The sequence below is a fragment of the Kogia breviceps genome, chromosome 17 (genome assembly GCF_026419965.1).
Source record: "Kogia breviceps isolate mKogBre1 chromosome 17, mKogBre1 haplotype 1, whole genome shotgun sequence".
NCBI lineage: Eukaryota > Metazoa > Chordata > Mammalia > Artiodactyla > Physeteridae > Kogia > Kogia breviceps.
The window spans coordinates 45,504,114-45,530,531 of NC_081326.1; the positions used below are offsets into that span (position 1 = coordinate 45,504,114).

Genomic DNA, 26,418 nt, shown 5'->3' on the forward strand with positions numbered 1-26,418 from the left:
TAAAGACTTGTTATCTGAATGCTGCATGTCACTGTAAAGCAGAATTCTGCTTTTACTTCAGAATCCATATTCCTAATTTAAAAATACAGTTAGGTAAGTTGTAACCCTTTACATATATGCTACTATGTAGATAAGATCATCTCTAAAGTTCTACTGTGGCTCTTCAAAATCAAAAGTAACTATTTTAATGCCAAAGCATCCAAAAACACTAACAAGTAATGATTTCGTCTACTGTAACATTAAAAGATCAAATACAATGAATTCTACCACTATCTCTCTGTACAGTCAGCCAATAATCACAAAGAAATAAATGCAAAATTACCTCGAGATGAGCCTAGCCTGGAAAGTGATGAACGACGAAAAGAAGGGTAACCAAAATAGCTAATGTCTTCAGAAAACATGGCATCTGCATCAATAATGACACTTGGGTGGGCAGAATGAATGTCAGCATCAAGAAGAGACATAAGATCCTCTATAAACAGAAACAAATATAAATGAAGCAGATATAGAGAAAAAAAATCTGCAGACCACTGAAAAATCCCTGAAAATTAAAACATTAAAACCAGGGACTGACTACTGACATAACCTGAGAAGAAAAGCAGTAACTACCTAGGAAATAAAGTTAACGTTATTAACACAGATTTTAAGGAACATCAGTTGCATGACTGTTGCTTGGGCTAACTACTAAATTACCACAAGAAAAAAAGATCACTATTGAAGATTCTTGTGACATCACAGAAAGTCAAAATCTAAATGCAGTTCAGTTATTCCATATTCAGTAATAAGGGCATCAAAATACAACATTCCAGAGTCATCTGTCAGCCAGTGATAAAGACATGCACATACCTCCTTGTCTTTATAGGACCAAACACAAGTCCACTGAGCAAAAATATTTTCCCTTAAAGAGAATTTTACCATCAAATCAAACACTACAGTGAGAAATATCTACCACCTTGGAAAGAACAGTCAGTAAATCTACTGCACTTTAAAATTCCATTCCCCAGTCAAAAAACAATCTCCCCCTTCAGAGATGAGAAAACCATGATGGTGATCCACCAACCTCCAGGCAAGTAAGATTCACTGGCTGTATCATCCCCATCATCTCCATCTTCATCATCCCGGCTAAGTAAATTATTTACAGCAAGGTTTACATCAAGATTTGTTCGCTGAAGTTCTCGAATAATGACACTTCTGGATTTGCCTTGTAAAACGACTTGGGCCTGAAATAAAAAATAAAGAAGAGTGCTATGCTAATTATCTTTCTCATAACTTCTTTATTAAAATCAGTTTTCTAGGATCAATACAGAAAACCAGTATTTCACAATTCATGATATAAATCATGACTACAGCCCGCTATATTTAGTTAAACCTCACCCTGTCCTGCTATCTTACGTAAGTGTTCTACAAGATCCATACCTGTGAAATCAGCTCCTCTGGAATCACAGATGCTGGAATAACTGGCTGGGGTTGACTGCCCAAAAGCCCAGACCCTCGATCCCGTCCCGTCCGAATTACTCGAGTCTGTCGGCGAGAATCTCGAGCTCCAGCTGACGACCTACCAGAGGATCCTCCTCCACTTCCACCTACTCCAGAACTCCAGCGACTTCTAAATATTGGTGAATTTAAAGAAACAGCATTTTAAACAATCATTCAGAAAGACCGCTTTGGGTCTCATTTTCATTATCTTAGAATATGATAAAGCTATTTTTCTAATTGACATAATATGCTATAGCAGTATTTTGACAGAACAATAGAACTGAACTTCAAAATAACACTGTTGCAATTTTTTAAAATGCTGAAGTATAAACTCACTTTTTAGAAAGATATATACCACCCTTTTGCATCTTTTAAAACAATTCTTAAAAGAACCACATACCAAGCATTTCTAGTCACAGCTCTAAAGTGAGTTACAGAATACATCTCACCTTTGCGTGAAAGACCTATCAGACATAACTACTAACAGTCTGCAGCACAAAAAGTAAAATTCAGAGTTTAAAGTTTAAAGACACAAGTAAATGGAAAGACACCCGTGCCCATGGGTTGGAAGATTTAACATTGTTAAGATGTCCATCCTGCTCAAAGCAATCTACAGATTCATCAAAATCCCAATGGATTTTGTCCCTCAAAGGACATAATCAACAGAGTAAGGAAGCAACCTATAGAATGGAAGAAAATATTTGCAAATCATGTATCTAATGAGAGGTTAGTATCCAGAATATATAAAGAGCTCCAACACTCAACAACAAAAAAAATCAAATAACCTGATTAAAAAATGGGAAACAATGTGAATAGACATTTCTCCAAAGATAATACACAAATGACCAAGTAAGCATATGAAAAGATGGTCAACATCACTAATCATGAGAGAAATGCAAATCAAAACCACAATCACCTATCACCTCACACACATCAGAATGGCTACCATGAAAAAAAAAAAAAAAAAAAAAAAGAAAATTACAAGTGTTGGCAAGGATGTATTGAAACTGTAACCCTAGTGCACTGTAGGTGGGACTGTAAAATAGTGCAGTGCTATGAAAAACAGTATGAAGTTTCCTAAAAATTAAAAATAGAACCACTATATATGACTCAGCAGTTATAATTCTAGGTATATATCCAAAAGAACTGAAAACAGAGTCTCGAAGAGATATTTGCATACCCATGTTCATAGCAGCACTATGCGTAAGAGCTGCGTGGTATAACGTTGATTGTTCTCAATTAATGTCTCGATTTGATCGCTATCAACTTCAACTGGTCTACTCAACTGTGGAGCATCATCATCCAGAGAGAAATCTCCAGCACGGAACTTCGCAAACCATTTTTGACAAGTTCGATCAGTCACAGCACCTTCCCCATACACTGCACAATTTTTTTTTGGCGTTTCAGTTGTGTTTTTACCTTTCTTGAAATAATAAAGAATATACCAAAAATGTTGTTTTTCTTCCATCTTCAACGTTAAAATGGCTACACAAAAATTCACCAATTTTGATGTTTTTTTAAACGCACGCCGATATGACAGCTGTCACAATACAATCTAATAAAATTGTTTCAAATGAAGTTAAAGACAACTAAGCGTCATTAGAGCCATCTACAGGAAAACCGAACGAAACTTTTGGCCAACCCAGTACAACACAGATAAACCCTGAAGATATTATGCTAAGTGAAATAAGCCAATCACAAGAAGACAAATACTGTATGATTACAAATATATAAGGTACCTAACGTAGTCAAATTCATAGAAACAAAAAGTAGAATTTGCAGCTGTCAGAGGGGTAAAGGGAGTTGTTTACTGGATATAAAGTTTCAGTTTTACAAGATGAAAAAGGTATAATAGAGATTTCTTTCACAACAATATAAATATACTTAATACTACTGAGATGTGCAGTTATAACTGTAAAGATAGTAAATTTTATGTTGTGTTTTTAAACATGATTTTAAAAATATAAAGTCGTGTTATCAAAGAAAGCAGTATTCTAGAAAACAGACAAGTTTTCTTTTCAACTTATATGCTTTGAGACAATTATGCAACAGAAAATAATATAGGATCAATGAAACATACAAACAGATATTCAAATCAAACATTAAATCAGCACTTCTACTTCATGGTTTCCTGTAAGTTGTCAAAATTAAGTGAGGTGGAACCACTCCTTTGGAAGTTTTTAACAGTCAAAAGCTAAATATATTATTTCAACTTGAAAACAGGAGGAACCACACTAAAGAGTCTTAAAAAGATATAATTAGGGGGCTTCCCTGGTGGCGCAGTGGTTGAGAATCTGCCTGCTAATGCAGGGGACACGGGTTCCAGCCCTGGTCTGGGAGGATCCCAGATGCCGCGGAGCAACTAGGCCCGTGAGCCACAACTACTGAGCCTGCACGTCTGGAGCCTGTGCTCCACAACAAGAGAGGCCGCGATAGTGAGAGGCCCACGCACTGCGATCAAGAGTGGCCCCCGCTTGCCCCAACTACAGAAAGCCCTTGCACAGAAACGAAGATCCAACACAGCAAAAATAAATAAACAAACTCCTACCCCCAACATTAAAAAAAAAAAAAAAAAGATATAATTAGGGTAACTATATGTCCCAGTTTGCCTGAGATAATGCCAGAGTAAGCCTACTGTCTGAGCCTATTATTAATTTCACTCCAAAATGCCCATTTGGACATTTATATGGCCAAAATAAATGTAAGTAATGACTCAATATTTCTACCAAAAAATGCATATGATTTTCCCCCTAAGCAAATAATACTGGAAACCTGATCAGATATACTATCCAAGTACACATCTATTCCTGGCAGACCTTACAGGTATCACAAACTCCAATCTCCATGAGAGGTAGATTGGTTACTTATTTCTAAGTAAAGTCAAGACGACAGGGAAGAGTGGAGAATACCTGCGTATCCAGAACATTCAAATTCTTTCCTTTAAGCCAATTTGCAATCGCTGCTACACAAACCCTCACCTGAGGTTAGTTGAAAGACAAAGGTCAAAATATCTCTGGTTTGCCCATTCATTAATCTGACCGTTACCATGGAGAATACCACATTTTCCCACTCGCACCCACAGTGCAGGATTTCTTCTATCAGAATCCAAACAATCTACCAGCCTCAACTGCTCCTGAACATTCCTCTAACCAGCTTGCTATCCAGAGAAAGAGCAATGTGTTAGACTAAGTATACATTAATAGAGGTTTTTTAGTGGTCACAAAATACAGTACTGGAATTCCCTTTTTATCTATAATTACAGTGAGCTATATATAATTTTCAATACTAAACTCAAAAATAATAGAAAAACCAGTTTCTTCTATCCATACTTCACTCATCAAATTAATCCTACAATTTGACCCCATCATATAATACTCAAGGTACACAAAGTGACTCCAGTCAACTGAGAAAATCACACTGAGTATGGAATTAATCCACAGCTTGCAACCTTAAAGCCCATGGGTCAAGTCTGGTCCGTATACTTGATTGGCTGGTTAAAAAAATGTACAGCATCAAAAACAAGAAAAGTCTGAGAAGCTGTCACAGTCAAGAGGAGCCTAAGGAAAAATGATGACAGGATACTGTGGTATCCTGGATGAGATCCTGGAACAGAAAAAGGACCTTAAGGAAAAAATAAGAGAATGTGAACAACCTACAGCCTTCAGTTGATGAAAACGTATCAATATACATTAATTATAAAAAATGTACCATTCTAATTTTACATGTTAATAGTGAAAACTGGACATGGAGTGTACAAGAATTGTCAGTACTATCTTTGTAACTTTTCTGTAATCTAAAGCTGTTCAAAAATACAAAGTTTGGGGCTTCCCTGGTGGCGCAGTGGTTTAGAGTCCGCCTGCCGATGCAGGGGACACGGGTTCATGCCCCGGTCTGGGAAGATCCCACATACCGCGGAGCGGCTGGGCCCGTGAGACATGGCCACTGAGCCTGCGCGTCCAGAGCCTGTGCTCCGCAACGGGAGAGGCCACAGCAGTGAGAGGCCCGCGTACCGCAAAAAAAAAAAAAAAAAAAAAAAAAAAAAAAAAATACAGTTTGTTTTAAAGAATATACACATGGCTAGAGACACACATACACACACTAGAGATTGGTATGTGTGTGCCTATGTATTTATTTCCATGGAAATATTAATTCATTCCATCATTTAAGTCAGGAGATTTCACATAAAAATCCAGATTTGTAGCTTTTCTTAAGATAAAAGGGGAGGGGGATAATGCAAGTTTGCATTTGGCAACAATGGCCCTGCTGTATTGTATTTCTCCTATGGTAACATCAGCTGATCAGTTGCCTCCTTTAAAAATGGGGCATCCACTTACTTTGTCGAAGGCCCTACAACCTACTATCTTACCACCTTTTTTGACTGGGGCCAGCTTCAGCTGTTTACAATTACAATGGCCTGCTTGGTTTTTACCTTTCAAATCCTGTACTATTAGCTCAAATTAAACTCCAAAGGAAATATGGTAGCTCAAACCAATGAGAAGCAGCTTATACCTATCATCTATTATGCCCAGTGATAACAAACAACGAAATAAAGACACTTTTGATACTAATATTTCCATTTTAAACATTGTATTAAACATCAACTCTTTTTTAAAAATATATTTATTTATTTATTTTTGGCTATGCTGGTTTTTCAATGCCGCGCGCAGGCTTTCTCTAGTTGGGGCGAGCGGGGGCTACTCTTCTTTGTAGTGCGCGGGCTTCTCATCGCGGTGGCTTCTCTTGTTGTGGAGCATGGGCTCCAGGCGCGTGGGCTTCAGTAGTTGTGGCACTGAATCATTAAATCACTCACTTCAGTAGTCCAGCTTAGTTGCTCCAAGGCATGTGGGATCTTCCCAGACCAGGGCTCAAACCCGTGTCCCCTGCATCGGCAAGCAGATTCTCAACCACTGTGCCACCAGGGAAGTCCAACACAAACTCTCTTTTTTTCTCCAAATAAAGTTGGTGTTCTTGCCCTTAACCTGATCTGAAATAAGTTCAACAAAAATATCCAGGAGAGGGCTTCCCTGGTGGCGCAGTGGTTGAGTCATCCCAAAATCTTTCAAAGGCAGCTCTCAAATACAGAGACCACTCGCTCACTAATTCACAACACTTCTCTGAACCCAAAGGGAGCAAGTCAGGACTCCGAAGGTAAGGGGTTGGGGACCAAGGTCTGTGGGGATAGTCTCTTTCACATATGACTGCATTTGGTAAATGTGCAGATAAAAATCCCCTCTGGGGACTCAAGATCTGTCTGTTCTAGATTCTCTATTACATGTAGTAAATTGTAAGCTTCTTTAAAAGTTTATTGTAATCAATACAAATGAGGGAAAAAAAACTATACAACTCAAGAAAAAAAATTGTTTATGAAGGATAGTATTTTTTGTTTGTTTTGTTTTGTTTTGTTTGCGGTACACGGTCCTCTCACTGTTGCGGCCTCTTCCATTGCGGAGCACAGGCTCCGGATGCGCAGGCTCAGCCGCCATGGCTCACGGGCCTAGCCGCTCCACAGCATGTTGGATCCTCTCCCGGACCAGGGCACGAACCCGTGTCCCCTGCATCGGCAGGCGGACTCTCAACCACTGTACCACCAGGGAAGCCCGAACGATAGTATTTTTGACTCAAAAGTTTCTTAATTTACAGACTAATGGATCACAATTTCACCATCAACAAACAAAAATTTCAGAGAGGCCAAAAGAAACAATAAGCCTTTAATAAGTGCTTACATTTTGTGGACATCTGCAAGACCAAATAAAGGTAAATATATGGCTTAGCCAGTGGGACACTGTGACATTTTCAAAATTGCAATTCAGAAACCCAATGCTAAAGAAAGCTTACACAGAGTCCGCTGTAGGGAGTGGGGCGATGGGGGAGGGGAGCAGGGGGAGGGAGACAGAAATACATGATTCAAACAGGAGTGCAAGCCAGGGTGAGTAAGGGGGACTCAAATTTTAATGATTCTCTCTGCACTTTAAAGTCTTAAAATTAGCCCCAACCTTCTTTGGAGTAGGTCTACTGAAGTTTTATTCAAGTTCAAATGTACTACTTTATTATTATATTTGTTGCATATGTTATTAGCAAAGTCATAAAATTCCACTACTCTCTTTCAATCATTCTGTCATGCAGTCTATTATAATTGGTTATATCCAAGTTTTATTTATAAAGAGAAGAGGATTTAAATCTAGGACAATATGAGCGACATAAACAGCAATGGATTATAAACCATAAAATAAAACAAATATACGAGACCATAATGATATAAATAACTCAACAGAAATAGACATTAAGTGGGCAAGGAGGGAAAGTTCTTCCTTACAGTCGAATTTCAGTTAATGAGTACAAAAGAAATAATGAAAAAAGTTTTAAAAAATCACTACTTGGGGAGTTCCCTGGTGGTCCAGCAGTTAGGATTCAGTGCTTTCACTGCCATGGTCTGGGTTCAATCCCTGGTCAGGGAACTGAGACCCCACAAGCCACGCAGCATGGACAACAACAAAACAAAAAAATCACTACTTGGCCAACACCACAGTAACAACTAAAGCAAAAAATCTTCAATGGATGGTAAAATTAATGAGCAAAAGTAGGATGGAAAATAGGATATTTACATAGTCATGAAGTATCTCTCCACAAAACAGATACGAGTTACAAAGGGGAAAACAGTAACTTTATAGTTGAGAAGCCCAGCAAACACCACCTTAACTGAGTGATCAGAGGTATAACCATCACCAGTGATGAGACATGTCAGTATCATGTGCCTCCTGATATGATGCACTGAGAAGGGCACATCATCACTTCTGTGGTATTCCTGCCAGGAATGCATCACCTGCAATACCAATCAAAATCCCAGCAAGTTTTTTTGTGGGTATAGGGAGAGGCAGAAGACCTAGAATAGCCAACACAATACTGAAGAAGAACAAAGTTCTTTTGACTAACTGACACTACCCAACTTCAAGACTTACTGTAAAGCGACAGTAATCAAGATAGCGTGCTACTGGAGAAAAAAAAAATGGACAAATACATCAGCGGAATAGTAAAAAGAGTCCAGAAATAGACCCCCATAGAGTCAACTGATCTTTGACAAAGGAGCAAAGATGGCGGATTCAACAAATGGTGCTGGAACAACTGGACGTCCACATGGAAAAAAGACACAGACCTTCTCAAAAATTACCTGAAAACTGATCACCAACCTAAATGTAAAATGCAAAACTATGAAACTCCTAGAAGATAACACAGAAGAAAATCTGGACGACCTTGGGTTTGGCAATGACTTTTTAGATATGATACCAAAGGCACAATGAAAGAAATAACTGATAAGCTGGACTTCATTAAAATGAAAAACTTTGGCTCTGTAAAAGACACTGTCAAGATAATGAAAAGACAAGCCATAGACTGGGAGAAAATATCTGCAGGAGACATATCTGATAAAGAAGGCTTATCCAAAATATAAAAACAACCTGATGGAAAAATGGGCCAAAGACCTTAAAAGACACCTCACCAGAAAAGATCTACAGCTGGTAAATAAGCATATAAAAAGATACTTCACGTCATATGTCATCAGGCAAATGCAAATTTAAAAAACAAGATACCACTACACACCTATTACAATGACCAAAATCCAGAGCAACGACAACACCAAAGGGTGGTAAGGATATGGGGCAACAACAACTCTCACTCACCGCTGGCAGGAATGCAAGACGGTTCAGCCACTTTAGAAAACAATTTAGCAGCGTCTTACAAAGCTAAACATATTCTTACCATATGATCCAGCAATCGTGTTCCTTGGTATTTAACCCAAAGGAGTTGAAAACTTACGTCCACACAAAAACCAGGACACAGCTGTATTCATAATTGCCAAAACTTGGAAGCAACCAAGATGTCCTTCAACAGGTGAATGTGTAAATAAACTATGGTACATCTACACAATGAAATATTATTCAGCACTAAAAAGAAATGAGTTATCAAGCCATGAAAAGACATGGAGGAACCTTAAATGCATACTATTGTACTAAGTGAAAGAAGTCAAGCTGGAAAGGCTACGTACTGTATGAATCCAACTATATGACATTCTGGAAAAGACAAAACTAAGAAGATGGTAAGATCAGTGGATTTTTAGGACAGTGAAACTACTTGATATGATACTATAATGTAAAATGCATGTCATTATAAACTTATCCAAGCCCACAGAACATACAACACCTTGAGTGAACTTTAATGTAAACTATGGACTGTGGGTGATGATGTGTCGATGTAGGTTCATCAGTTGTAACAAATGGACCACTCTGGTGGGGGGGGCGGGTATTGATAACAAGGGAGGCTGTACATGTGTGGGGACAGAGAGCATATGTAATATCCCTGAACCACCTTCTCGTTTTTGCTGTGAACCTGAAAACTGCTCTTAAAAAATAAAGACTTTAAAAAAAATGCATCACCTGGGTTTAATTGTGAGGAAATAATAGACAAATTCAAACATTCCACAAAATAACCAGTCAGTTTTCAAACTCATCAGGGTCTAGAAAGATAAAGATTGAGAAACTGTCCCAGATTGGAGGAAACTACAGAAGCATGACAATAAATGCAACATGGGATCCTGGATTGAATCCTGGAGCAGAGAAATGGTACGCATGGGACAGGTGGTAAAATCTTTATAGTAGATTAAGCACTGATCAGTGTTAATTTCCTGGTTTTGATAACTGGACTATGGTTATGTAAAATGTTAAGATTTGGGGAAGCTGGGTAATATATTGCAACGTTTTAAAGTCAGATTATTTCAAAATGAAATGTTAAATTTAAAAATAAATAAAGAATACAGGATTAGGAACAAATGCCACTACATAAATGTATAAACTAAATAAGGGATCAGCAAACTTTTCCTGTAAAGAGCAGAATAGTAATTCATTTATTTATTAGGCTTTGTAGGCTAATCAGTCTTAGTCATGACAACTCATTTCTACCATCTTAGCACAAAAGCAACCACAGACAGTAAATAAAACATCAAGCATGGCCGTATCTCAGTAAAAATAGGAGGTGCCGGATTTAGCCTGTAGGCTATAATTTGACAACCCCTCAACTAAAAAAAGAACTAAATTTTAATCTCTAAACAGGTAAAATTTCACATAGTATGATACATAACTTATTCTTTCTTAATATAAACAAACTTTTTGCAGATTTAGTAAATAAAATGAGAATTCCATTTGTTATTACATATTATTTTCCAAATTCTTTATCATACACTGTTGTTATGTTATGTGTGTGCATAGAACCATTAAAAGGAGATGCCTAACATTTTAATAAAAACCAGAACTATGTTTCCTATGAACAGTTCTAGCACAGAATGAGCTAAACGATGCACTCAACTAAATGACCTCCCTCTGACCTCAAATTAAATTTAGTTCGGGGGCTTCCCTCGTGGTGCAATGGTTGAGAGTCTACCTGCCGATGCAGGAAACACGGGTTCGGGCCCCAGTCTGCGAAGATCCCACATGCCGCAGAGCGGCTGGGCCCGTGAGCCATGGCCTCTGAGCCTGCGCGTCCAGAGCCTGTGCTCCACAACGGGAGAGGCCACAACAGTGAGAGGCCCGCGTACCGCAAAAAATAAATAAATAAATAAATTTAGTTCGGCATAAAAACAAAAAAGAGAAAATAAGTACCTTGGGATCTCAAATTTTTAAATGTAACTTTACCTAGAAATTCAGAGTCAAAAATGGTTAAAAACCATCTTCTCCTTAATTATATTTTCAAACAATTTAATTTGCTTCTAGTTATATTTCTCTGATCAGCCTTTGAACACATATGCTGACTTGAGTGACTTGGCATTTATCTAACCATTAAATAAGCAATTTCAGAAAATTTGGCTATTCAAAAATCAAGGTATAAAATGAATAAAATCATCTGGCTTGGAATCTGTATCTGATTCCTTTAGTTGACAGCATATCAACTTTAGATAAAATGGAAGAAGAGTTGAGTATCTAGTTTAAAAAGTAAAAATTTTACAAATAATTTTAAAAGTAAAAATAAGGTACAAAGTTCCAGTTATAAAATAAATAAGTCATGGAGATATAATGTACAGCATGGTGACTATAGTTAGTAACACTGTACTGCATATTTGAAAGTTCATAAGAGAGTAGATCTTTTTTTTTTTTTTTAGTCCTTTTTTTTTTTGCGGTATGCGGGCCTCTCACTGTTGTGGCCTCTCCCATTGCGGAGCACAGGCTCCGGACGTGCAGGTGCAGCAGCCATGGCTCACGGGCCCAGCCGCTCCACGGCATGTGGGATCTTCCCGGACCGGGGCACGAACCCGTGTCCCCTGCATCGGCAGGTGGACTCTCAACCACTGCGCCACCAGGGAAGCCCGAGAGTAGATCTTAAAAGTCCTCATCACAAGAAAAAAAAATTTGTAACTATATATGGTGATGGATGTTAACTAAATTTCTTGTGGGGATCACTTCACAATACATTTGACCCTTGAACAACACAGACTGAACTGTGTGGATCCACTTATATTTGAATTTTTTTCAATAAATATATTGGAAAAATTTTTGGAGATTTGCAGTGATTTGAAAAAGCTCACAGATGAATCATGTAACCTGCAAATATCAAAAAAAAATTAAGAAAAAGTTAGGTAGGTCATGAATGCATAAAATATTTGTAGATACTAGCCTATGCTTACATAGGCATAAGGTGAGTGATATTTAATATAAAATTAATAATGTGTTAGTTTTCTTACTGTTTTACCCCTTTGCTTTCATAGAATTACATTACCATACATAATGCCTCTCCCTCTCTTAGTTGGAGAAACTGCATATCAGCCTATCATCACAGGTAAGCATGTGTTTTTTTAATGTAACAATGTTTCTAATACTATATATGATGAATATGACTGTAATACTATATGCCATAAAATTTTTATACCAATTCATTCATTAGTATATAGGTTAGGCTACCATGAGGTAATCATACTGCTGCTTTGCTATCAATTCATGAATCACTATACCTGTAAATAAATACAAATTTTTCACATTATCTCTTCCTTTCTGATGTCTAGTGATAGTAATATATATATAACATCTAGAGTTTTGCATCATATAGGACAATACTGTCATAGGTAATGACAGACAATTCATCTTATAAACAGATGATGTAAGCTTACGGTATCAATAAGTAAAGTATTGTTAATATATATTCCCTTCAGGATTTTCTTAATAACATTTTGTTTTCTCTAACTTACTTTATTCTAAGAATACAGTATATAATACATATAATAGATAAAATATGTATTAATCACCTGTTTACGTTAATGGTAAGGCTTCCAGTCAACAGTAGGCTATTAGTAGTTAAGTTTTGAGGGAGTCAAAAATTCCAAGTGGGTTTTTGACTGTGCAGGGGGGTCAGTGCCCCTAACCCCTAGATTGCTCAAGGGTCACACATATATACAAATACTGAATCATTATGTTGTACACTTGAAACTAATATAATGTTATGTGTCAAGTATACCACTATAATGTTTTTAAAATAAAAACTTCATTGAAGGCTGTGAAGTTCAGTTACATAATCGTTTTAAGCCTCACTAAATTAATTCAGACAGAACTACCGTATTTGGACACTAGAAAGAAAGAAAGGTTAGATTTTTTTTTTTACCCAAGAATTAGTCACAAATAAGACCAAAGATAGTATCACTGAACATTTTCAAATAACATAAATGACACGATAAATGCATGCAGCCATTGTACATTTTTAGAAGGACAAAAACCTAGCTTACCTGTGATGAGCGCATGCGGGTTTCTTTTATCACAGTGGCTCACCACGCGCAACAGGAGCCCTGCTCAGAGCTCAGGAGTGCCCTCACCTCATCGCTGGGTAACACTGAAACGAGCACTCACAAGAGCAGTAACCCAGACCAGCGGATGCCACCTTCTGACCACAACTTACCCCAGGGTGTTGCCTGCCAGCCTGCCCAGAGTCTCGGAACCTGAGAGAAACCACGGGGAGTCGCTTGTCCTACCAGGCCTCGATGTCCTCCCTGCCCCCGAATTGCTATTCAACTTTGACCTGGGAAAAAAACAAAAGGTAGAAAATCACAGAACAGTCGCCAAATCCCTAGGAACAAGCCTGGAATTCCAGGCCTCACTACTCTGGGACTTACTGTGGTAAAATATCAGCCTAACAATTCTGATTACTGTTACTGAAATGGATACTTCAGATCAAAGAGCAAACCTAACAATTTCTAGCCTCATAACAATCCAGTTCCTGTTTGAAACTGTTTTCATGGTTTAACTGCAAATGAACTGTTCCGTAGATTTTTTAAAGTCATCATATTTTCCTTAGAAGCAGTCAACTGAAAGTCATCATACATTATCTAGCAACCTTTTTTATATGACGTCACTTATAAAAGCCAAAATTTTAAAGACTCCGTCATTTTCAAATTGAGCTACTTGATTTGGGAATATTAAAAGGGAAAAAACATGATCCGAAAAGTCAGTTCACTCAAAGAGCAGATCTGTCTTGGGCCCTACCACATACACATCATTCCTATTTCTGTTGAGTGATCACTGACTCCTCTGCTACTTTTAATGCAAATATTTTAGCTATAAATCACTGCTTGCATAAAAATTAAAATCAAACTACAAAGTAACCACTTCACTCTATTTTAAGCATCTCCTTTTCTACAATGCTTTTTCCCCCCCAATTTGAGGGTTCCCAAAATCAAAACACAGGTGTAATATACCTTTAAGAGCTAAATATTTATTAAATGGAAAGGACATAATGTCTTACCCATCATTATTGTCAGGTTTACCCAATTCCAATCGGTCTGGCTGTACTGAAAAACCAATCCTGCAAACTCTACCATCCTAGAAGCAAAGAAAATAGAAGAAACTTCCATAGTAAAAATGTGTATTAAAACTTGAATTTATTCAATGAACAAATTATGTACCTATCACTGTCAATTCAGAAGGCAACAAATAAGTTCCCTTCTAGAAGGCACTCACACCTGAGCTGGGGAAGTATGGTTTGTATACATTATCATAAAACCAGCAAAAATAATTTAAAATATCTCCATCTAACAGAATTCAGAGTAAGGAAATGACTAGATATCAGGAACTTCTCCATTCTCTAACTAGTTTCAACCTCTAGTAAATCATTTAAGCCTTCTCCTGGCCACAGGATTTATACAATAAGGAAATGGAAGTGGGTGGTCTCTGGAAGAACTACTGCAAGAAACTGCTGTTTTCCACGGTTGAAAAGGAAGACACATGATGTTGCACAGCTGCATTTTAACATCCATTTTCATTTCTCTACCGTCAACGGTTTACCTCAAGAAGAAAGGCAGCATGATTCGGGCCCACCACACACTGTTTAATGGTAGCCTGTTCCAACACATTCAAAGGGGGATGGCTGGGAAATAAAGAAAAGTATGCAAACAAAATTATTTTCTAAATGGCAAATGCATCCTAGGGTTTTTTAGAAAACCCAATTAACAAAAGAAAAAAATTGCTAGTAAAGCCTGTTTTAAAAAACTAATATTTACATATTTTAAAGCAATAATTGAAAAAAATTATTATATCTACATAGTCATTATAGCTCTTTGGTATGGCAGAGTTTTTAAAAATCAGTATGAACACAAACTATAATTCAAATGAATGCAACCCATAAAACTTTGATAGTTGGATTAAAATTTTCTTAATAGCTGCTGCCTAAATATGAGTACTTTTCCCTAATTAAAACAAAATCATTCTTTTCAGGAAATGTAAAATATCTTAAATTTCTTACCTGTTTAAATTATATTTGTTCAGTTTCTCTGAAACTTCCCGTAACCTTTAAAAACAAAACAAACATGAATAATCCACACGCACAAAGCCTTTGTAAACAAAACAGTTCTGATTTGGTGATCTCTAACAGTAGCATACAAAAATTTTACTAAGCAAGAACGTTTTTTATATTATCTTTGATTTCTGTCCCAAAAAAGATCACAAAGTCAACCCTGCAGTTGCCTTCCCTCACCACCTCATTTGCAACTTCAGTCATCATCTTACTATTCTACAGATGAGGAAACTGCAGCTTCTAGAGTTTATTTAAAAAATCAGCAGTAGAACTGGTACTTGAACCAACGGTCAATGGAAAGCCAGTTTTTAAACACCATACTACATATGCCAAGAAACTCTTGAATGTACAAGTACATGATGAAAGGAAAATATTTGGGAAGCACATATCTATTAAGAATTTAATATAGAGGCAGAAACAATGCAAAAGCCCAATTGACTTAAGGTGAGAATAGTCTCAAAAGTTCTTGAAGGACCTTGTGACACATAATTGTACAAATTAAAACCTTAGTGCCCATATCTATAAAATAGGATAACACCTCACATTTTTAAGAGTATTGAATATGCTTAGAAAAATCTCAAAGGGCTGTCTAACAGAAAGATATTAACTCATGTTATCTATTACGATTTTGCTGTTTCTCTCAAAGAAACAGTCTTGAATTAATATAAAATATTGCAATATTCATTTAAATTAGGCACTCGTCAACCTAAGGAAGCCATTTTATAATACAAAGATGTATTCAAATGTAGAGATTTTAAGAGTTCAATTCTATTAAATTACCAAAACAAATGCCTTTGAAAACTTTTCCAGAAATTATTCTCTTACAAATAAACTGAGCGTTTTAGGAACAACAGGGAAAAAAATTAGAACAGTAAATCAACAGGAAATTCCGTAAGTTTTGCTTTCTAGAGAGTGACAAAAATACATGAAATCAAATTTCAATCATTCGTCCTAACAGATGAAAGTGGTATACATACTCAAAATTAATCATGCCTTAAAGCCAGTTTAGGATTTAAAAGCTACCACCAATCATATAACACATGGCCAAATAATCTAATTATTTTGATAAAGAGATTCTAATAGGAGCCAGTTGTCCTTCAATTTTACTTTATCCAGTAAAGTTCTAACCTCTGTTCAATGATGAGTAGTATCTTTCAAACACTAAAATATGTAAAGCAAATGTCCAACACTAAACCATTTCTAAGCAAAAAAAAAAAATAACTTTCAAATGATGCCATACTTAATTTGTCTACCAAGAAGTAAATACTCACTAGTGATTTTATTCTCACTCCCAAATAATAACATCAGATCATGTGTGACCTGGCTCTCAATAAAATACATTTTCATTTTTCTAGCCTTTCATTAACAAAAATGTGTCTTCTTCAGTCCTGTAAAGTCAAGCTTTTTGACCAAATCCCAGTTTGCTCATTTATAAGGCACATATCTGTGTTTCAAGGCAAGATAAAACACCGTAAGAATAATGCACTGTGGAACTCATGAGCTCTAAGAGAAGGCTGACTAGAAAATGGGGAGAAGAAAATAGACTAGGAGGCTCCAAACTGAGAGGCTCCGTTCTGGGCAATAACAACAGCCCTGAGAAGACCCGGTGCATAGGCAGGAATTCTCATCCTCCTCAGCCCACACTGACTATGAGTAATTTATAAAACTCTTCACCAGACTACAGACTAGAGCGAGACTGTGAGAAAAGACTAAGAAAGGTTTTACTTCCCAAAAGCCACAGTAGTGACACTTTCGAAAGATAACTTGTTCACCAGCATACAACTAAACCCATTCATTTCCATTCCTTTTTTCTTAGCTCAAAACTGTCTCTAGCGTTTTCACAAAGAATACGGGGGGTGGGGGGGGACCAAAACCTGTCAAAGCCTTTTCAAAGCTGGACAATAACTGAGATTAAGAATTAAATGATGCTTTCATGGCTCCAATATCATTCCAGGCAAATAACATCTATAAAACTAAAGTAAGGTTTGAGGATATCAAGATGCTAGAAAATAACAAGTCAAGAACTCAAAAGCAAATTTCAGGTTAGGAAGGGGACAGAGGAAATGTTTACTGACATCAAATTTTCTAATATTAAAAATCATGGTGGGGCTTCCCTGGTGGCGCAGTGGTTGAGAGTCCGCCTGCCGATGCAGGAGACACGGGTTCGTGCCCTGGTCCGGGAGGATCCCACGTGCCGCGGAGCGGCTGGGCCCGTGAGCCATGGCCGCTGGGCCTGTGCGTCCGGAGCCTGTGCTCCGCGGCGGGAGAGGCCACAGCAGTGAGAGGCCCGCATACCGCAAAAAAAAAAAAAAAAAAAAAAAAAAAAAAAAAAAAATCATGGTGGACTCCACCTGAAATGTATACCCATTCGTACTGGAAATAATACCCACTGGATAGCAAGAAATCTGGGGTTTACTCCCAGCTCATCTACTACCAACTGGGTTCATTTAAGCCCACTAGGTTTCTGGTCTCATCTACGTGAAGAAAGACTAATAGTCTTCTCTGGTTCTTTTCAGTCCTGAAATTGTTATGAATGTATGAAAAGCAAATATAACAATGGAAGATATTTATGTAATGTTTATATGGAAATAGCACTTACTGTCATATTCAATTTCATCTTACCCATCTGAAACTTTCATATACAAATTAATTTTACATGGACACTTAGAATATTTCCCCAAATATCAAATTTGTTTAATTTCTTAAATTCAATCTGCAAAATTTACAGAAAATGTATCATTTTTCCAAATCTCAAGATAGTTATCATGACTAAACTGGCCCCATACACATTCATTTACATGGATCCCAGATAACAGTAACAAAGAAACCTTCAAGCAAAGGGGGGAAAAAAAAGGCACTAACGATAAAATAAGGAGTACTTTGTTCCCCTTGACATTATAGAGTCTTCAGCAGACACATAAATCCCAGAACTGCAGGCCACTGATCATATTCATTTAAATTTACTGAGTTACTAAATGTCTCTACAAAAGTATTAGGCACTCATCTAATTTAAAGGATCTTCCTCCAAAAGCTTACAGTGCTTCAAGTTATTAACTGTATTTCCTCTCTCAGCGATATTAACAAAAGTTTTCCGTTTTTAAAGCAAAATGTAAACCACCCTACAGCTCACCAAATTCCATTTCAGAATAAATCTTTACATGTGACTGTGAAGGAAAACAATTTTAAGAACACAGCATAACATTACAAAATAACCTAACTCAGCATTTAATCATTTCATTTCACAGACAGGCAGGATACCCTCTGTGAGGTGGCTATAACACACAATGGACAGGGAAGCAGTGAGCTTCGACACCAAAGATTTATTCTATATTCCGATTCAATAACCTATTTCATTCCTTCACATTTATACACATTTTACAGATCGAGAGGCTGGAATTTTTTTTGAGCACCAAGGTAAGGTAACAGCAAACTGATGTTAATAGAGAAATCAGTTTAACAGTACTTGCTAGAGGGTAACGAATTTCATAGCTGCCCTTGAAATTCCCTAAAATTTCAGTCTCATTTCCCCAAAATTTAACATTATAATTTCAAAGATTAGTCATCTTTTGATGACCCTCAATTGACAGTAGCACTTAACACAGGTTCTTCAGTTTTACAATTCCCTGCCCTAATCCTAAATCCCCTGCCATCTGTTCACACACACACACCCCTAAAATGAAACCTGTTAGATTCCTAGCTAAATTTCTAAAAGTAAAAAGTTTAGGTATATCTGGATTCCTAAAAGGCTCCAATTCTCCAGGACATAAAGATATTCCTGACAGCCCACCTTCTACAAGATGATCCTTTTGCTATCCCTGGAACTGTAAGATCAGGCATACCCACCCACGTTTCACGTGTATCAGTACTCACTTTAATGGTAGAAAGTGGCATTATCTGCCCCCAGTACATTTCCTCCAGCAACATTATTATTATTTCAGGCCCAGCTCAAGTGCTACCTCCTCCATGTACCTTTCTGGCAGCTCTGATTTTCTTCCTACATAAATCTACAGCTTCTCCCTCACAAAGGACCTTTACTGTCTACTTGACATTCTACGGTCATTTGTGTTTCAACCTGAGCTAGCTTCAGGCTTTAAGCGAAGAAGAGATAAAACTTACCAAGTATTTCCCCACTCTTCCACTTCTTTAGATAACAGTTCCAACAGTGAAAAATGTACAATAATACTTGTTATAATACATTTCAGAGGCAGAAAGGATTCCTGATCTTCAACTCAACAAAACTACTCCTTAGGTCTTCCACCTCAAACTGAAGTTTACAACAAGCAAGAAAAGTGTGAATATACAGATTTCCTTTAGGAGAGTCGCCCATATAAATCTTATAAGCAGACTAGTTAACACAGCGAAAACATTTAATAACTCACCACTCACCAATAATCATATTAGCAAACTACCTTTAAAGTGACCTCACTCTACTCTCTAGATAACCATCCATGGAATAAACTTTTACAGATCCATTTTGGAGTATAGGGCTTAATAATCCATACAAAGAAACAACAGCCAGTCAGTGAAAGGTTACCTACAACACTAAATCATAGACTCCTGCAGAAAATGTCTTAAAGATCGCTTCTTGTCATCCATGTCAGAGAAGGCAGGTATTGCCAAAATGCACATGTACCCAGATTACCTACTTGCAGAAGAAGAAATACTGTAGGAATACTTCTGGCATTTCTCCAAAAGCCAACTATCTAAAGTTTAAAACTTAAAACTGAAGAAGCAATCAAAGGGCACTTTTCTTTTCCCCTCTTGGAGCAAAGACTGTTACTTGATAGATGGCAGAGAGAGGTGCCAAACCCACCTCCAACCACAGAACATGGTCTTTCCACTATATCGTCATGCGCTCTCCCGAGTATAGGGAGTTCGTCCACAACACTTCTTTTTACACAAACTACTGCACCACACTATATATATTGCCCCCTCTGAAATCATTCCTAGCATGCCAACTATCCACATCATCAACAATAACAATAAATTCAAACTATCACATGATGGTCCTGCCTGGCAGCGACTGTAATGTGAGAAAGGGATGTTTTGGGCAAAGTTGCAGAGGGCATTTTGAGATGGTCATTTACTTGTGCCAGGCACATTCCCACTCCCACCAGCAAACTGAAAGCCTGGAGCTAGCTTATTCAATCCACTACAGTGAGCATCCCAACCCCAAATCCCTTTTCACACAGTCCTAGAGCAAGCCACCTAAGACATGCTCAAAGGGGAGGCCCCTGAGGGCATCTTGGGTGTAAAAGGGAAGAAGTCAACTGAGTCTCCTCTTCATGCTGCACTGTGGATTTGTTTGTGTGTGGACGAGATAAAGGCTTTCAGCCCACCTACCCACTCTGTGTTGTGACTTAAAATATTAGCAGCTACCTTGACCCACGGGTCTGAGGATGGCTGGGAAGAGCCTGGAGGGATCAGGGTTGCCTTGGCCCAAACAAGCACCAGCAGATTAGGGGTGATTCCCTTCATCCGTGTGATTATGAAACACTCTCATTGTAGGTCTGAAATTTAACTTCAAGACATTCAACTTTCAGATACATTTTTAAAAATCCATTTTGTACTGCTTCTATGTGAATTTAACCCTGATCATGGGTTCCCAACTTCAGGATTTCTCAGGAATCGGGGATGGGAGGAGGGTGGCTAACAAGAGAAGTAATATAGTTGTTTAGACAACACGCACAGAGAAGAAAAAAATCACTGCACCAAAACTCAACAAGTGATGGTTTCTAAAAGGTTGGTTAGAATGGAGAATCTGAAACCCTATTAATGAACTCTTAATACTGTTAATACTAAAACCCACTGGTCTGTCTTGCACTCTGAATAAATTTACCCCCATGCATGATTCTCTTTAGATGTAAAATGGTACAGCAATATAGCATAACATAGCATAAAGCATATGAAAAATTTGATCCTGCCTTCCTGATAGTATTAGTACCCATGAGGAACTAAATGTTTATCATTTCAATAGGGGAGGGGGAGGCAGCAGAGGCAAGGATCAGAAAGACCTCTTTAAGATTTATATGCAAAAGCTATAGTCAATTACTAAAAGGGGGGAGGGCGGAGCCTTAAGGAGAAGTCACAAACTGCCACCCTACAGATGTACACATGATACTGAATCACATGGCATTTTAAATTTTTAAAAGATTGTTAAAGATTCTTGGCCAACATGTAAAACTGGAAAATTTCAGACAGATTTTCAGATTTCTAGCTTCTCTTGAAAAATGAGATCTAGCAACCAAGCTTATATTGCCTAGTGGTGACTAGAGGTGCCCTTACCTGCCCAGCACCTGTAGGCATTTGAGTTTGAGACCACTGATACAGAAGATTATACCCTCTATTTCCTCGGTGAAGAGTAATCTGTTCAGTTTTATAATGCAAATCTCAGCTTGCAAGTCGATCCCTAATATATCTTTGCTTAGACTTAAGTCTTAACCTCATTTTATTTCTTGAAATTTGACTTGACAATTTCTCACTCTTTTGCCCATCCAAGAAAAAATGGTGCCAGGTAGCAAACATCTGACTTTACTTTTAAAAGACCCCAAATCACACAATGATGGCTTTTGTAGAGGAAAAAACCCATCTGTCAGCTTCCTGAATAACCAGTTATAGGTAGGACTTATACATACTTTGTGCTATGGAGACAACAAATCCCAGTTTATAAAATGTGTTCTTTTTACCCTAAATAAATAATACAGGACATTCAGCTTCAAGATACATTCAAGACCAAAAAAAAAAAAAAAGTTTCTAAATAAATACTGTAAACTGAGAAAATGATACAAATTTTAAATGGGACATTCTTTTAATTCTCCCTAAAATGGTTTTCAGTTGAAACCGCTCAAAGATCTCTATTAAAAAAAAAAAAAAAAATTTCTATAAGACTAAGATGAGAAAATTCATGTTACAGAAACACTCTGCAACTATCATAGAAAAAAGACATTATACTTACAAATAATTTCTTCCCTTACCACAGAAAATATTCTGGTTAGAAATTCCTATATAGTGCCATAAATAACATCTTTCATAATAAAATGAAAAAGAGATCAAAATCCCAAACTACTGTGCCATTTGAAAGATAAACACATCTCTGAGAAACTAAATGCTGAACACAAGAAAATGAGTCATTTTCCTTTAAAGCAAAACCAACTGTGTTATTTTCAGCTCCATTCAAAACAGGAAAAGGAAAATACACATGCCAAATGGACAAGAAATTTGGTAGGAAAAGATAAAAGATATGGCCTTTATACATTAATTCTTCTTGATAATTTCCTAAGTATTTCTGTCTCATCTAATTTCAATTGCTTAACAGTAAGACTATATATACGTACAAGACTCAATCTTGGTTAACTTGTGTGCTAACAGGGTGAGAAGACTTCCTTTAGTGCTCCTGTCCAAAAAGTGGAGCATCCAGCCAAAATTTCAAGAGAGAAGTCTTGTTTTTTCTTCACCCTTAGGCCATAGCCACATTCTGAATATCTGCAACATCATTCATTAAAATATCTGCCAAATGCAGATAATGTATTCACAAATTGTTACAAACCCAATTTTAACTCTACATACAAATCAAAGGTCTCAAGAGATAATTGACACACTTTGTAATATAAATACTACAATTTGGCAAGGTATTCAGTCCTTGAGATAGAACTCTAAACTGAAAATACCTGTGATGAAATCTGATTTTTCCATAAAACAAGACAATTAGGAGGTTAGGTTCCTGACCAAGGATCTTGATGCCATTAAATTCAGGAAAGCTTCTTTAAATGACAGATACTGGGTGACTTCTTGTTGCCCTTTTAACATCGAAGATGAAAGGGCAGTTTTACTGCCTCTGAAATGGTCATTTTACATTCCTGAGCTGCCATTCCATCTGCCCTGGGAACGGGGCAGCAGGGTGGAGTGGGAAAAGAATGGGCTGTGGTGTCAGACTAACAAACCTGGGTTCAATTCCATCCCTTCCATTAACTGGCTCTGTAACCTTGGGCAAGCTCACTTTAACCTCCCAGAACTAGGAGATAAAACCACTTGTCTGGTTTAAATGGAGATAAAACCACTTGTCCGGTAGGGCTGCTATAAGGATTAAAGGTAATTTTGTAATGTACCTTGGAAAGAGCCAAGCACTTATAAACACTCAATAAATGGCAGCCATTAGCATTATTACTGAACTATATTTTTCATCTTTGGATAGCTCGCTCTATATATTGCTGCTTCAAATCTGCCAAGTTCTAGCTTGAACCAGTTGCCAAACTAAATAGGGCCCAATTTGAACCTGGAGATCTTGTAGGAACCCGAGGAACCAAAGAATGACAGCTAAGTCTGGGAATTCTTGGAACCAGAAATCCATAGACGAGCTCTTACTCTGTGTATTTTGCACATGGGTTGTTATTTCACAAGAGTGAGAGATTCCTTCCCTTCTTGCCCCTACTACCTCCAATCTCATCTCCTCACTCTTCCTGGGCACTCTATACCCCAAATATCACTATACTCTCCCAAGTCCTTCACTAGATTATACTCACAAAGTACTCTTTTTCTTGGGGGGGGGGGGGGGGCGGGGAGGGCACGCCTCACAGCTTGCTGGATCTTAGTTCCCCAAACAAGGGACTGAACCCAGGCCACAGCAGCAAAAGCACTGAATCCCAACCACTAGACCACCAGGGAGCTCCTTATTTTATTTTTTTTGTACACACCTATTCCTTCAGCCTAGAATAAACTATATCCCACTACCATCTACACGTCTATAGCTACTTGTCCCTGGAGGGTAGGCTGATAACTCACCTTTCACTCCAGGCTAAACTAGGCATTTCTCTGAGTCCCCTGGGGCATACTTCCTTCCACAGAACTTATGCTATAACTACTTGTTTGATGAAATATTTGTCTCCTTCACGGCTTGACAAACTCTATGAAGGCAAGAACCGGGCTTTACTAATTTCTAAATCCCCAGCACCTAACAGTTGATGGATGGGTGGCTGAACAAATGAATGGGCATTCATGTTCCTGCTCTAAGTCCTACACTGCTTCAAAATGGTGGATCTGCAGCTTTTTTATTCTTTTCATGGTCATTCTAAAGATTTTTAGCTGTTCTGCTATGAGAACAATATTATGAGACTAGGTTTTTAAAAACACACCAAAGGAATATTGTCCTACAAAGTAACCCCACAGCGGTTCTACCCCAAATCAAATGGTCCTACAATACTAACAATAATTTTTTACTTTAACTTTTTCTAACTTTCTTTGAGAATCATCCCCAGAAAGTTTACCAGACAGACAAGGAAATCACTCAGTACTTTACAACTGGGAATACTCTCCCAGTCCCTCCACTTAGAGGGCGGTCTTCTAAGTGGACAGTCTTGTTCCTCCCTCCATCCCTCCCTCCTCCCCCTCCTCCGTGGCTTAATCTGGGTTGGTGTTAAGGAAATGTACTGAAGGGGCCAAAAGGAAGCTGGAAGCAAAGGGAAGAGAGAAAGCGAGCTCATCAGGAAGCAAAGCAAAAATACAGATAAAAGTCTGTGTGCAACTCGCCTATATAAGTGGCTGAAACTGATAACATGGGTCTAACTAGCTAAGCACCTTAAAAATGCAAACTAGAGAAGTCTAATTACTGGACATCTATTGACAAGTAATGCAATAAAATATTCCAACATTTAATGCTGTGCCAAAATAGGAAGAATTGGATATAAATACCCATAATTAATTTTTTATTTGTTTGGGGTTTCTTTTTTTTCTTTTTATTTTTTTTTTCGGTTGTTTAGCCAATCATCAGCATTGTAGCCATGCAAAGGCAAAGTTAGTGCCAACCAAGTTCTACCTAGATACCCAAAAGAACCCTGGGTTTTTTCTGAGTCTCAGCTCCACCATTAAAAAAGGAGCGTGACCTTGAATAGGTCATTTAACATCTTCTGCTCTCATGTTTCCACCTCTGCCAAAAATGGTGCTTACCATATCTGCTTCACAGAGTTGTTTTAAGAATTGGATAATATGTCACATGCAAAAGTAATGTGTACCATCTGAAATAACAGTCTCTAAACCTGGCTAATCATCCACTGTCTAGGAATATTTTAAAAGACATATTACCAGACACCACCCAGACCTACTAAATCAGAAATCTCCAAATACAAGACTCAGTAATTTATATTCTGGCTAAATAAATTATGGCACATTCATAAAATGTCTCTGGAAGGAATAACATTTAGTCACCTATGTGGAAAGGAAGTAGGCAGCTAGGAAACAGAGCAGGGAGGGAAGCTTTTCACTGAGTGCTAATGTACACTTTTTGAATTTAAATCACATATTATCAACTCAAAATTAAAAAAACAAAATTCTAAGAAACCCAAAGTGATGCTGATGACCAGCTACGTTTGGAAATCACTACTCTAAAATACCACGAATACATGTAAGGACTGCTTAAAACAGTCACAAGATTAATAGTTCAAGGGAGATATTAATAACCCTACTATTTCAAGTTTTGGAAATGTTGCTTAGGATAGCCCCCTCTTAGAAATTCACAATCCACATAACTCTATTAGATTCTGATATGTCCTAAAATAAACATGTTTACGCTTAATCCTGTGTTTTTCAAGCTGAAGTGAACACTGTTTGGGAAACACTAAACATGGAACACAAACAGGCCATTCTTTCTAGTAAGGTCTTGGGGAACCAGAGGACATTGATCTGACATCTAAGCTCCCAGAAGTAGTAGCCCCAAACCGTGGAAGGGGCCTAGCACAGAGAAGGCCTCTCCCTCCAAAAGGTAGAGCTCACTAGTGACAAACTACCTTTCCTCTCTTTTTTCTTTATCTAAACAAAACTGATTTCCCTATTTTCTTACTGGGATTAAAAAGATAAACAGCATAAACAAACAATCTTACTCTGCCTAAAATTATATTAACATATATCCATAGCAGACAATTTTTTTTTTTTTTTTTTTGGCAGTACGTGGGCCTCTCACTGTTGTGGCCTCTCCCGTTGTGCAGCACAGGCTCCAGACACGCAGGCTCAGCGGCCATGGCTCACGGGCCCAGTTGCTCCACGGCACGTGGGATCTTCCCGGACCGGGGCACGAACCCGTGTCCCCTGCATCGGCAGGCGGACTCTCAACCACTGCACCACCAAGGAAGCCCCTAGCAGACA

General features: G+C 37.8%; 1 protein-coding gene across 5 annotated transcripts in view; it reads right to left on the reverse strand.

Moving 5' to 3' along the window:
* UBR5 (ubiquitin protein ligase E3 component n-recognin 5) overlaps positions 1-26,418 on the reverse strand; it is a 143,136-nt gene that overhangs the window by 86,548 nt on the left and 30,170 nt on the right. For all 5 annotated transcript variants that reach the window (XM_059042978.2, XM_059042977.2, XM_067017424.1 and 2 more), the window contains exons 2-8: positions 15,238-15,282; positions 14,781-14,862; positions 14,242-14,318; positions 13,399-13,518; positions 1,417-1,606; positions 1,061-1,220; positions 323-472 (exon numbers count right to left, since the gene is read on the reverse strand). In XM_059042978.2, coding sequence (XP_058898961.1) covers positions 323-472; positions 1,061-1,220; positions 1,417-1,606; positions 13,399-13,518; positions 14,242-14,318; positions 14,781-14,862; positions 15,238-15,282 — 824 coding nt within the window. The remainder of the gene's footprint in view (positions 1-322; positions 473-1,060; positions 1,221-1,416; positions 1,607-13,398; positions 13,519-14,241; positions 14,319-14,780; positions 14,863-15,237; positions 15,283-26,418) is intronic.